Raw genomic sequence first — 13737 nt, forward strand, 5'->3', positions numbered from 1 at the left:
ACTGGTCAGAACCCTAAATTGTTGATGAAACGGGTCAGGGGAAAAGGGCAGGGGCTGTCTCCTGAAAGAAGTAGGTAGAGGGGCTGGTCTGGGAAGTCAAGCTCTGCCTGCTGAGAGAGAGAGGAGCAGATGACCCCAACAAGAGGGTCAGGCTCAAGAAGAAACAACTAAGGCTAATCTGGCATCACCTACTAACAAATTAAACACACACATTCCCTTCAATCCACATATTCCCTTCCTTCGAATGTATTCCATAGACCTTTAAGGAATAAAGTGATTTAACTGACTGCTTCCTGGAACTTCCATGGGAAAAGGGATGTCCAGGGGGTCTCACCTGGGTGAAGATGACACCAAGGGAGATGAGAAAAGTTGTGCCTTGAACGCCCCAATTCACCATTTCTTACTCTTTTTTTTTTAACATCTTTATTGGAGTATAATTGCTTTACAATGGTGTGTTAGTTTCTGCTTTATAACAGTGAATCAGTTATACATATACACATGTTCCCATATCTCTTCCCTCCTGGGTCTCCCTCCCTCCCACCCTCCCTATTCCACCCCTCCAGGCGGTCACAAACTACCTAGCTGATCTCCCTGTGCTATGTGGCTGCTTCCCACTAGCTATCCACTTTACGCTTGGTAGTGTATATATGTCCATGCCACTCTGTCACCTCATCACAGCCTACCCCTCCTCCTCGCCATATCCTCAAGTCCATGCTCTAGTAGATCTGTGTCTTTATTCCCGTCTTACCCCTAGGTTCTTCATGACCTTTTTTTTTTTTTTTCTCCTCAGCTTCCATATATATGTGTTAGCATATGGTGTTTGTTTTTCTCTTTCTGGCTTACTTCGCTCTGTATGACAGACTCTAGGTCCATCCACCTCACCTTAATTTTTAACTGTAACTTTCAATTCCATTTCTTTATACATTTTAGAACTGTCTTTAAATGCATTAAAGGGACATATCATCCAAGCTTTTTAAGCAAATTATTTTTTGTTTATCTGAAATTCAAATTTAAAAATACTTTGGGATGGGTATAAACAAAAACACAATATACCAAAACTTATGGGATACAGAGAAAGAACTGCTAAGAAGGAAATTTATGGCTGTAAATGCATTCACTAAAAAAGAAGAAAGATCTCAAGTAAATCACTTTATACCTTATGAAACGAAAAAAGAAGAGCAAATTAAAACCAAAGTCAGCATAAGGAAAGAAATAATAAGGATTAGAACAGAGACAAAAGAAATAAAGATTATAAAAAAATAGAGAAAATCAACAAAACTAAAATTGGTTCTTTGAAACGATCAATAAATTCAACAAAACTTTAAGCTAAACTGATTAAAAACAATGAGAGTGCTCACTTTAGCAGCACATATAATATAATTGGAATGATACAGGGATTAGCATGGCACGTGTGAAAGACTAACATGCAAATTTGTGAATTATTCCATATTTTTGCTATGAGTGCAGAGCTTTAATATTCTCACCATAACAACAGCAACAGCAAAATGGTAATTGTATGAGGTAGAGGATGTGCTAACTTATCTTATTGTGGTAAGCATTTCACAATATTTACAAGTATCGATCACCACATTGTACACCTTAAACTTACACCATGTTATATGTCAATTATATCTCAATAAAGTGGGAAAAATGCCCCCCAAATCCCTAAATGTCATAGAAATGTATAATTTAATATGTATTATCCAGTTTACGTACAGGATGCTTTGGATATTAAAGTATTTTGGCCTCAAAAAATAAAAGAAAAAAGAGAAAAGTCTCAAATTACTAAAATCATAAATTAAATTAGGGATGTTACTACTGAACTTACAGAAATAGAGAAAAATATGAGAGAATATCCTGAACAATTGCATGCCAACAAATTAGACAGATGAAATGGACGAATTTCTAGAAACATAAAAACTACCAAAAATGACTCAAGAAGGAATAAAACATTTGAACAGGCCTATAACAAGTAAAGACACTGATTCAGTAATCAAAAACTTCCCAACAAAGAAAAATCCAGGACCAGATGGCTTCACTGGTGAATTCTACTAAACATTTAAAGAATTAACAACAATCCTTCTCAAAGTATTCCAAATATTGAAGAGAATGGAACACTCCCAGCTCATTCTATGTGGTCACCATTACCCTGATACCAAAGCCAGACCAGGACATCACAAAAAATGTAGATTAATATGCTTTATGAATATAGATGCAAAAATCCTCAACAATATAGTAGCCAACTGAATGCAGCAGCATATTAAGAGGATTATACACCATGGCCAAGTGGGATTTACCCTAGGAAAGCACGGGTGGTTCAACATCTGAAAATCAATCAAATTTATACACCATATTAATAAAATTAAGGAGAGGGAGCTCCCTGGTGGCCTAGTGGTTAAGAGTCTGGGCTTTCACTACTGTGGCCTGGATTCAATCCCTGGTCAGGGAACTGAGATCCTGTAAGCTGTGCGGCATGGCCAAACAAAAAAGAAACAAAAAAGTAAATAAAATTAAGGAGAAAATAACACATAGTCATCTCATCTGCATCTCAACATGATTCAGGAAAACATCTGATATAATCTAACATCCTTTCATCACAAAAGCACTCAACAAACTAGGAACAGAAGGAATGTCCTAAACGTGATAAAGGTCATTTGTAAAACAAAACAAAACAAAAATATAACATACTCAATGGAGAAAGACCAAAAGGTTTCCCCCTAAGATCAGGAACAGTACAAGGATGTCTGCTTTCACTACTTCTATTCAACACTGTAAGTTCTAAACAGGGCATTAGGCAAGAACATAAAAGGCATCCAAATTGGAAAGGAATAAGTAAAACAATCTCTATTCAGAAATGACATGATCTTACATATATAAAATCCTAATGAATATACAAAATAAACCGCTAGACTTAATAAATGCATTCAGTTCTGTCTTGTACTCATTGAGTTGTGGTCAGTGAACACGGCACCCTATACTTTACACTTTTTGGGGAAAGTAGAGCAAACAATACCAGCACATTCTCTTTCTCTGTTTTTCCTTCTCTTTGTTAGGGAAAAGGATGGGAAAGAAGAGGAATATACAAGGAAAGACTCAAAGGAATGAAACAACCTACATCTTTACTGGTTGTATTACTACAAATCAACTATTGTTTCTTGTTTATTTCCCTCAGCAAGTAACAACAACCAAAGGGAGTGTGGTCTTGTTTTCAGAGGCAGCAAGGAATGGGTGATCTGGGGAGAGAGTGTCCTACTCCATAGCCAGGCTTATGGAGATGATGTCAGCTATAAAAGGAGAGGCAAAGCAGCTGAGGCCCTGGGCTTGCTGTAAGAAAGGATGGGACAGCTTAGGAACTTACTGAATGTTGTAGGGCACAGTACGAGGATTGAGTACCCCATACACAGTGAAGACTATATAGAGAGGGTTCCTGAAGTCTGGTTTCCTCTGAACCAAGAAAGGCCACACGGAATGGGTTTTCTCATAGATTCTGTCAGAAATAAAAAGCAAGCCAAAAAATTAAAAGCAGCAAGCAAGTAAAATCAACAGTCCTGTTGAACTTGATAATCATCCAAATTTTATTAACAATTAACCTAATTCAAGACAGAGGGATAGGATATGATAGAAGGAAAGTGAAAATAAGTGGTAATGAACACTGATAGAGTAACAAATTATCTGGGCTTCAACTTACCCATTTTTAAATGAATTAGAGGTTAGAAAGAGTTCCACATTGAAGAGCAACAGATGCTGAGTATAGTCTCTGCCATGGAGTAGCTATGTAATCTGAGGAATGTCTCTAGCTCTTTCTGGGACTATTTCCTCATTTGTAAAATATGACCTTTAAGGTCTCTTCCAAATCTCAGATTCTATGAACTAATGACCTTCCCAGTTATAAAAAATCTAGAATTGCTTTAAAAAATCTGGTAAGTTAACAGAAAGACCAGAGGGTGAATTTCTGGCTTTTCTATATTTTATTTTATTTCAAGCTAGCTTCTCCTCCTCTCAGAAGGTGTAAGACAGCGAAAGACAATTAGCAATTTATATTAGCAAATATATGTGAGTTATCTAGGTGAGCAGCACAGACTGTGATATTTATATTGCAAGACTGATTCTTCTTATACCTTAGTTGAGTCCTTCAGGAGCCACTTAGTTAACACTGCAAAAAACATGGGATCCATTGTCCCAATGAGAGCTGCTGTGTAACCATGCATGGATAGTTCATTTACTCACACAGTGTCAAAGAAAGTTCAAGGAGGACAACAAAGAGAAGCGGTATGGGTTGTAGGACCTAAACATTGTAGTCTTGTAACTTTTAGAATCCTCAGACCATTTCAATGAGGTCAAAGGACTTGTATATCCATCTTTCTCATTTGTTTTTGGTTGAAAAAAAATCTTGCAGAGGTAAGGTAACTAGTATTTGTTGAGTATGTACTATGTGTGAAACACTGTTCCAGACTCTACCTATAATACTTCATTAAATTTTCATAATAAAACCCTGTGAAATATTTTATCCCCAAAATAATAATGAGAAAATGAGACAAAAAATAATTTGAAAAAAGTTACATAGCTAGTAGGTGACAGAGCCAAAATCTGAACCCCAGTCTCTCTGATTCTAGAGTCCATGCCTTTTCTTTTATGGATGAATGATATTTCTGTTTATTTTATGCAATCACTATTTTAACATGTTAAAATTTTCAACTTTTGTACTTTTACATGGAGATTCAGATTTGTGTGGGGAATGGGTCTAGGATATATTAGCCTCACTTTAAGAGGGTGGAAAAAAGAATATGGAAAAGATCTTAGATTTTAATGCTAGAAAAGCAGGTCAGAGACAGAATGAATGTGTCTGAAAGCGTCTGCGAAGAGGGTAAGAAAGGTCTAGTTGCAAAATGAAATAGAAATGTGCATAGAAGCTACCAAGTAAGCACAAATGTTAAAGCAGCAAGATCCATCTCTGTGTTGACAAGAAAACAGAATTAGAGATGTCATCCAATTCATCCAGGATACATCATAGAGGGGTCTGAGAACTTGAGCTAACTGCCACTCAACCAACAGCTATGAAACAAGAGTGGGCTGTGCGACAGCTACTTCCCTCTCTATTTCATTTTCTCTGACTCTAAAACAAGGAGAATACTATTCACAGAAACTCTATCTTGTCAACTTCAAAAATTATTTACGTTTTATATATTGTGAGGATGTTAGAGTTTTAAGTCTGGTGCAAATCTAACTGCCTATAGGAGCTGGGAAGATAACATTAGAAGTGCGCTGAGAATAAACTATAGAGAGTGGTGAGAACTGTGACAAATGAGAGTGTGTGCTTCATTCAAGTGGAGCAGCTGTTATTCAGCTTTAGCTGATTACTGCCATTAGAAAATGCAGGTCCAGTACTGCCAGAGCTCCTGATTTTGCAGAATATCTTGGCACAACAGCTTTTTGATTTAGGAAAAAAATCCTAAAATAACTGGATTTTTATGTGAAATATCGTGATATTTAAATGTTGACAACTTATTCACAGTTTAAAGAATACTCCACAGACTAAACAAAATATACCTGTTAAGCTAGATTTGGCCTATGAACTGCCATTTAGTGATCTCTGACACAAATGATAAAGGACTGTAGCTATTGACTACTCATACCTGCACAGTAGTTCATTCCTTACAAAGTCCTTGCACATCCATTGTTTTACTGGTTCCTCAGGATTGCTCTGAAAAGTAGGTATTATCCCTATTTCACAGATAAAGAATCTGAGGTTTTGAGGAATCTCCATGCAAACACTGAGTGATTTATGCTTCAAAAGTTATTTTTATCGTTGTCATCTCCTCCCCTTTCGTGAACTGCTGTCCCAAATTCAAGGTGATGGGTAAATTTCTTTTACACTGATCCCCTCTCCCTATTCAGTGTTTTTTCACAAACTGAATTCACCTCAGATCTTCTCGATCCTTCTGGCAGTTTCCAAGGAAGTTCCGAAACTGGCAGGAGAAAACATGGTCATGAATTTCCAGCAAGAAATTTTCATTAAACTCAAAGGCACAAGGAAATTGTTCCATTAACTGCCAGATACAGTCTAGGAACTGTGTGAAGATAGGGGATACTTCTTTAGCGTCCCCATCCAGGTGGCCACACCTGAGAGATGCAAATAAAGGTAAAGAAAGACAATGATTAACATCAGGGATTACACTGTTTGGAATAGGCTATAGCAAGTTCACCTTTTGTCTCTGTTGGCATTGGTAAGGAAATGCTTAATGCCAAAATGTCACCCAGAATCTCAAAGTTCATTAATCCCAATGGACCTCTTAGCCACCAGCATCCTTCACTATTATTAAGATTGTAAGCCCTTGGTAATCTATTCTATTTCCTTTTACATCCTCTACAATAGAACTTTCTGCAATGATCAAAATGTTCCATATTTGTGCTGTCCAATATGGTAGTCACTAACTATTAAGCCCTTGAAATGCAGCTAGTGTGACTAAGGAACTGAATTTTCAATTGTATTTAATTTTAATTAATTTAAACAGCTACCTTTAGCTTCATGTGAGCAAGGACCATATCTATCTTGTTTACTGGACAGTGCCTGGTATGAAAAGGGTATTTAATAAGTTTATTAAATGAATGAAAAAACCTCATCCCAGAATTGTTTAATGTTTCCTCTCTCATGATGTCCTCTTTCCCAACTCTACCATCCATTAGAAACACTATTCCACTAGAAATAAACATGGCATCCTTAGCTTTTACATTGAATGTTCTACCTTTTGATTTAATTGAAATCCATCTCACCAAGGACACTACTTCTTCTTGGGGCCCAAATCAAATGGAGAATGCTCATCATTCCACTCTCCATGTATAATAATCCTAAAGCACAGCAGAAGTGGGATCGGCTTTCTCCTTTCTGCTACTCCTTTCACTCTCTTAAAAACACTTCCACTATGGGTCATGCTGTTGTTCACTTTCCTCAATGTTGTGTTCCACAATCTTTGGGTCACTTCTCCACATTTTCTGAAGAATCTGACTCCAGTCATAAGTACTTATCTTTGGAGTCGATGCAGATGACATACACTTGGCTTAGCAGGTTCCTTAACTAACTCGAATCTAATTATCTTCACCGATCTTTACCTCTACTTCACATCAGCCTCTCGTATCCATGGCTGTTTCTTGATGTTAGCTAAAGGTCCTTCCTCCACTTTGAAACCTTAATCTCAATATCCTACTCTGATCACCGTATATTATATTTCCAAAGGCTGCTCATCTTATCTCCTCCAGCCCAATCTCTGGACCTATCACCTTTCCAGATTCCTACTAGCTTCCCTTTCTTCCTTACCCAGACTATATTCTGCCCCATCAACTATTCTGTCCCCATTTTCTTCAATTTTCTGGTCATTTTTTTGTCATTATTCTCCTTCAATATCCAACCATTGATGAGCCGAAGAAGCTATGTTCTCTACTCCCAAATCTTGACTGATAAATGCTGCTTGAGAAAATTATAAAACCATGCAAATTGATACCATAAGTCTCCATACTCAGCTGGAACTTAATTGCTCCCAAATAACCTTTATGTATATCCTTAACACAGTTTTCCCATTAAACCTTACAGCTCTTGCAAATTTTAACCTATCTTCTTAAACCCTAACCCATTTCACATTGATGTATACAGTGTTAATGAAAAAGATCAAGGCTATCAAGTAAAAATATCTAATTTCTGCCTTGGACACTCAAAAACTTAGTTCCTTCTCCTCCTGTCCTTCCATGGAGTTTCCATGTAGAGAAAAGGGAACCATCCTACACTGCTGGTGGGTATGTAAATTGGTGCAGCCACTGTGGAAAACATTATGGAGATTTCTCAAAAACTAAAAATAGAATCAGCCTCATCTTCTTAATGTTCTAAAATGCCATCAGTTCTAGAAAGCTTTCTTTGCCCAGAATAGGTAAGGTTCCCTTGTATATGTTTACCTTTGACTTAGCACTTATCATACTATACTATCATCATTGATTTTATTTTCTATAAAAGAAGGGACAGAGACCATATCTGATCTAATACAGTCTCCTTAAAACCTGGCATATTGCCTGGCCCAATGTTTGTTGACAAAGGAAGAATGAATGGATGGATCCAAATAGCTAGAGAGCGACAATCAAATGAAATTAAATGGATATACACCAATGCAGGAGAATAAGACCTGAATAATAACCTCCTTGAGGGTAAAACTCACATTGCATATGCCTTTGGCACCAGCTCAGTGTCTGATATAGTATACAGCATATTGTTAGGTGTTCAGTAAACATTTGTTATTGTTCTCATAACACACATAAAGTCTCAGTGAGGCTGTTTGGCTTATAGCAGCATTAGGTCACTAAATAAATGTAAGTCCTTGCATCCACCTCTTACCAAAGAACAGAAATGCGCACATGCCTTTTCTTCTTATACAAGGTTAAAAGGTACATTGTGGGCTTCCCTGGTGGCGCAGTGGTTGAGAGTCCGCCTGCTGATGCAGGGGACATGGGTTTGTGCCCTGGTCCGGGAAGATCCCACATGCCGCAGAGTGGCTAGGCCTGTGAGCCATGGCCACTGAGCCTGCACATCTGGACCCTGTGTTCCGCAACGGGAGAGGCCACAACAGTGAGAGGCCCGCATACTACAAAAAAAAAAAAAAAAGGTACATTGCCTTAGATATTATTCCCTCTGCCTGAATGCCCACTGTTCTCTCTAGCAAACACCTATTCATTCCCTAAAATTCACTTTTAAATACTGCTTATTCCTGGAAGGCTATCCTGTCTTCTTCAGAAACAGTTAAGCACTTTTTCCTCTGTGGCCCATGATGTCTGTTCTTCCCTGAAATATTTAACAATTTGATATAATCATTTGCTCACTTTGAAGGCAGATATGATATTCTAGTCACCCTTGTAGCCCTAGTCCCTTAGCATAGTGTCTGGAGTATGTGTTTCTTGATGAAAAGAGATTTATGCCATGTTCAACCTACTCTTCCTTCTTTCACAAGAACATATTGGGGTTTTTGATAAATCTCACTCTAATAAATTCTCCTTAGCCTCTACCTTTAAAGTAATATTTTTACCTTTGGGAGAACTTGTGGCCCATGGATATCCATTCCTTCTCTATCAGGATCTTCATTTTTATACAAAAAGAAAATTTTGCATTAGAAAAATCATAAAATTAATTAACCATACCTATAAAATATCAAAACACTTTGCTGAAGTAGACTTTGTACAAATTTGCATTGAACTGATCATAAAGTAAATTTCCCAAATGATAAATAAGTTACTTGGATTTCATTTAAAAGCCTATACAGGCTGCCTTCAAATTTCAAAGCTCTCAGGAGAAATTATTCTGGATTTGTATCCATTGTCACATTTCTTTTGGCTTTTACATAATGTGTGACAAGCCATTTGAGCCATCACTAAGTGCAATCTTGATAAACATATTACATTCAACCTATGAAAAAACAGGGATCCAAAGGCAGTACTTGAGTTTATACCAAGAACAAATCTTGATATAAACACATTTTCAAGCATTAAAAAAAATAAAGCATTTCCAAAAGAAAAATGAGGATAAACCCCTACTGTGAGTTCTGTTTCATAGAAAGACAAACTAAGAAACCTTGGATTCAGCACCAGAAAAAAATCATGAGTCTGACATCCAGACAGCTGATGCTGAAGATGATGAGCCCATCAGTCTGCTTATTTAACAGTCATCCATTAAATTTTGCAAACTTTTGGAGTCTTTCCTACCCCTTACATCAGCCTATTACATCCAACTTATCTTCTGATGGATAAGAAACTATGTTGAGTGTGAAATGTAAAGTATATAGACTGTAAATGCCTGGTTTAGTAGAAAGAAGTAAAATTGAAAAACAGAGCTGTTTTCGTAGACCTCTTTCTTGTAGAAAACAAGTTGGCTTAGAGTTATTTTTGATATATTCACAATCTCCCACTTGTGCAAAGTAAAATCCAATCACTTGTTCTCTTACCATGAGTCCCTTGAATGTCCTACAAAATAGATCTAGGAAGATGCTGGCCACAGAGCAGACCTGTGCTGTGTGGTCCCACCCATCAAAACAATGGACTAAGACATTGGTCTTTTCTACCTTCACTGCCTGTGAAGACAAGAGGCAAAAAGTAGCATAGACAATTTTTCATAGCATGCCGGGTTAATAAATAGGGTTACCACCCCTACAGCAGAGAACTTGGTCTTACTGGGCTACATGAATTTCTTCTCAAAATATTAACACCCTGTATGGGAATGACAAAGAAAATAAAGGGGAGCCGTGAAGGAGAGCGCAGCCACAGGGGTGTGGAGGGCAAAGTGGTGAGATTCCCGCACAGAGGATCAGGGCCGACTGGCACTCACCAGTCCGAGAGGCTAGTCTGCTCACCCACCGGGGTGGGCGGGGCTGGGAGTTGAGCTCCGGTTTCAGTCAGAGCTCCTGGAGAGGACTGGGGTTGGTGGCCTTGAACACAGCCTGCAGGGGGTTAGTGCGCCACAGCAAGCTGGGAGGGAGTCCGGGAAAAAGTCTGGACCTGCCAAAGAGGCAAGAGACTTTTTCTTCACTCTTTGTTTCCTGGTGCACGAGGAGAGGGGATTAAGACGATTGCTTAAAGGACCTCCAGAGATGGGCACGAGCCGCGGCTAAAAGCGAGGACAACAGAGACGGGCATGAGACGCTAAGGCAGCTGCTGCTGCCACCAAGAAGCCTGTGTGCAAGCACAGGTCACTATCCACACCACCCTTCCGGGGACCCTGTGCAGCCCACCACTGTCAGGGTCTCCGGATCCAGGGACAACTACACCGGGAGAATGCACGGCGTGCCACAAGCTGGTGAAACGTCATGCCAGCCTCTGCCACCGCAGGCCCGCCCCACACTCTGTGCCCCTCCCTCCTCCCGGCCTGAGTGAGCCAGAGCCCCTGAATCAGTGGCTCCTTTAACCTCGTCCTGTCTGAGCAAAGAACAGACGCCTTCCGGCGACCTACACGCAGGGCCAAATCCAAAGCTGAGCCCCTGGGAGCTGTGAGAATAAAGAAGAGAAAGGGAAATCTCTCCCAGCAGCCTCAGAAGCAGTGGATTAAAGCTCCACAGTCAACTTGATGTACCCTGCATCACTGGAACATATGAATAGACAATGAATCATCCCAAATTAAGGAGGTAGACTTTGAGAGCAAGATTTATGATTTTTTCCCCCTTATCCTCTTTTTGTGAGTGTGTATGTGTATGCTTCTGTGTGAGATGTTGTCTGTATAGCTTTGCTTCCACCATTTGTTCTAGGGTTCTATCCATCCGTTGTTTTTTTTTTTAATTTCATTTTCTTTTCTTTTTATTTCTCTTAATAATTATATTTTTTATTTTAATAACTTTATTATATTTTATCTTTATTTATTTTACTTTATCTTCTTTCTTTCATTTTTCCTTCCTTCCTTCCTTACTCCCTCCCTTCTTTCTTTCTTTCTTTTCTTTCTTTCTTTCTTTCTTTCTACTTCTACTAATTCTTTCTTTCTACATTTTCTCCCTTTTATTCTGAGCTGTGTGGATGAAAGGCTCTTGGTGCTGCAGCCAGGAGTCAGTGCTGTGCCTCTGAGGTGGGAGAGCCAACTTCAGGACCCTGGTCCACAAGAGACATCCCAGCTCCACATAATATCAAATGGCAAAAACACCAGCACCCAGCTTCACTCAACAACCAGCAAGCTACAGTGCTGGACATCCTATGCCAAACAACTAGGAAGACAGGAACACAAACCCACCCATTAGCAGAGAGGCTGCCGAAAATCATAATAAGTCCACAGTCACCCCAAAACACACCACCAGATGTCGACTGGCCCACCAGAAAGACAAGATCCAAACTCATCCACCAGAACATAGGCACTAGTCCCTTCCACCAGGAAGCCTAAACAACCCACTGAACCAAACTTAGCCACTGGGGACAGACACCAACAACAACGGACACTACAAACATGCAGCCTGCAAAAAGGAGACACCAAACCAGCTTTATAACAACTGGTAAAGGAACTTTTCTAGGCAAGAAACACAAGAGATGGAAAAGACCTAAAATAACGAACCCAAAACAATTTAAAAAATGGGAATAGGAACATACATATCGATAATTACCTTAAATGTAAATGGACTAAATGCTCTCACCAAAAGACACAGATTGTCTGAATGGATACAAAAACAAGACCCATATATTTGCTATCCACTTCAGACCTAGAAACACATACAGACTGAAAGTAAGGGGATGGAAAAAGACATTCCATGCAAATGGAAGCCAAAAGAAAGCTGGAGTAGCAATTCTCATATCAGACAAAATAGACTTTAAAATAAAGACTATTAGAAGAGACAAAGAAGGACACTACATAATGATCAAGGGATTGATCAAAGCAAAAGATATAACAATTGTAAATATTTATGCACCCAACATAGGAGCACCTCGAAACATAAGGCAAATACTAACAGCCATAAGCAGGGAATTCGACAGTAACACACTCAGAGTGGAGGACTTTAACACCCCACTTTCACCAATGGACAGATCATCCAAAATGAAAATAAATAAGGAAACACAAGCTTTAAATGATAGACTAAACAAGATGGACTTAATTGATATTTGTAGGACACTCCATCCAAAAACAACAGAAAACACATTTTTCTCAAGTGCTCATGGAACATTCTCCAGGATAGATCATATCTTGGGTCACAAATCAAGCCTTGGTAAATTTAAGAAAACTGAAATTGTATCAAGTATCTTTTCCGACCACAATGCTATGAGAGTAGATATCAATAACAGGAAAAGATCTGTAAAAAATACAAACACATGGAGGCTAAACAATACACTACTTAATAATGAAGTGATCACTGAAGAAATCAAAGAGGAAATTAAAAAAAAACTTAGAAACACATGACAATGGAGACACGACGACCCAAAACCTATGGGATGCAGGAAAAGCAGTTCTAAGAGGGAAGTTTATGGTAATACAATCCTACCTTAAGAAAGAGGAAACATCTCGAATAAACAACCGAATCTTGCAGCTAAAGCAATTAGAGAAAGAGGAACAAAAAAACCCATAAGATAGCAGAAGGAAAGAAATCATAAAAATAAGATCAGAAATAAATGAAAAAGAAATGAAGGAAACGATAGCAAAGATCAATAAAACTAAAAGCTGGTTCTTTGAGAAGATAAACAAAATAGATAAATCATTAGCCAGACTCATCAAGAAAAAAAGGGAGAAGACTCAAATCATTAAAATTAGAAATGAAAAAGGAGACGTAACAACTGACATTGCAGAAATACAAAAGATCATGAGAGATTACTACAAGCAACTCTATGCCAATAAAATGGACAACCTGGAAGAAATGGACAATTTCTTAGAAATGCACAACCTGCCAAGACTGAATCCGGAAGAAATAGAAAATACGAACAGAGCAATCACAAGCACTGAAATTGAAATTGTGATTAAAAATCTTCCAACAAACAAAAGCCCACAACCTGACGGCTTCACAGGAAAATTCTATCAAATATTTAGAGAAGAGCTAACACCTAATCCTTCTCTAACTTTCCAAAATATAGCAGAAGGAGGAGCACTCCCAAACTCATTCTATGAGGCCACCATAACCCTGATACCAAAACCAGACAAGGATGTCACAAAGAAAGAAACCTACAGGCCAGTAACACTGATGAACATACATGCAAAAATCCTCAACAAAATACTAGCAAACAGGATCCAACAGCACATTAAAAGGATCATACACC

General features: G+C 38.5%; 1 protein-coding gene and 1 non-coding gene across 2 annotated transcripts in view; one reads left to right on the forward strand and one right to left on the reverse strand.

Annotated features, from left to right (window-relative positions):
• Positions 1-549: 549 nt before the first annotated feature.
• Positions 550-13737, reverse strand: part of LOC101284902 (myotubularin-related protein 8) — a 38989-nt gene continuing 25801 nt past the window's right edge. Inside the window, exons 6-9 of the mRNA XM_049704503.1 lie at positions 9972-10097; positions 9060-9109; positions 5920-6120; positions 550-3487 (exon numbers count right to left, since the gene is read on the reverse strand). Of these exons, the coding sequence (XP_049560460.1) occupies positions 3355-3487; positions 5920-6120; positions 9060-9109; positions 9972-10097 (510 nt within the window). The 3' untranslated portion in view covers positions 550-3354. The remainder of the gene's footprint in view (positions 3488-5919; positions 6121-9059; positions 9110-9971; positions 10098-13737) is intronic.
• LOC117199069 (U6 spliceosomal RNA) lies at positions 1351-1454 on the forward strand. The gene has a single exon (XR_004480263.1). It is a non-coding gene; the product is annotated as a U6 spliceosomal RNA (small nuclear RNA).

Source organism: Orcinus orca, chromosome X (assembly GCF_937001465.1).
Source record: "Orcinus orca chromosome X, mOrcOrc1.1, whole genome shotgun sequence".
Lineage (NCBI taxonomy): Eukaryota > Metazoa > Chordata > Mammalia > Artiodactyla > Delphinidae > Orcinus > Orcinus orca.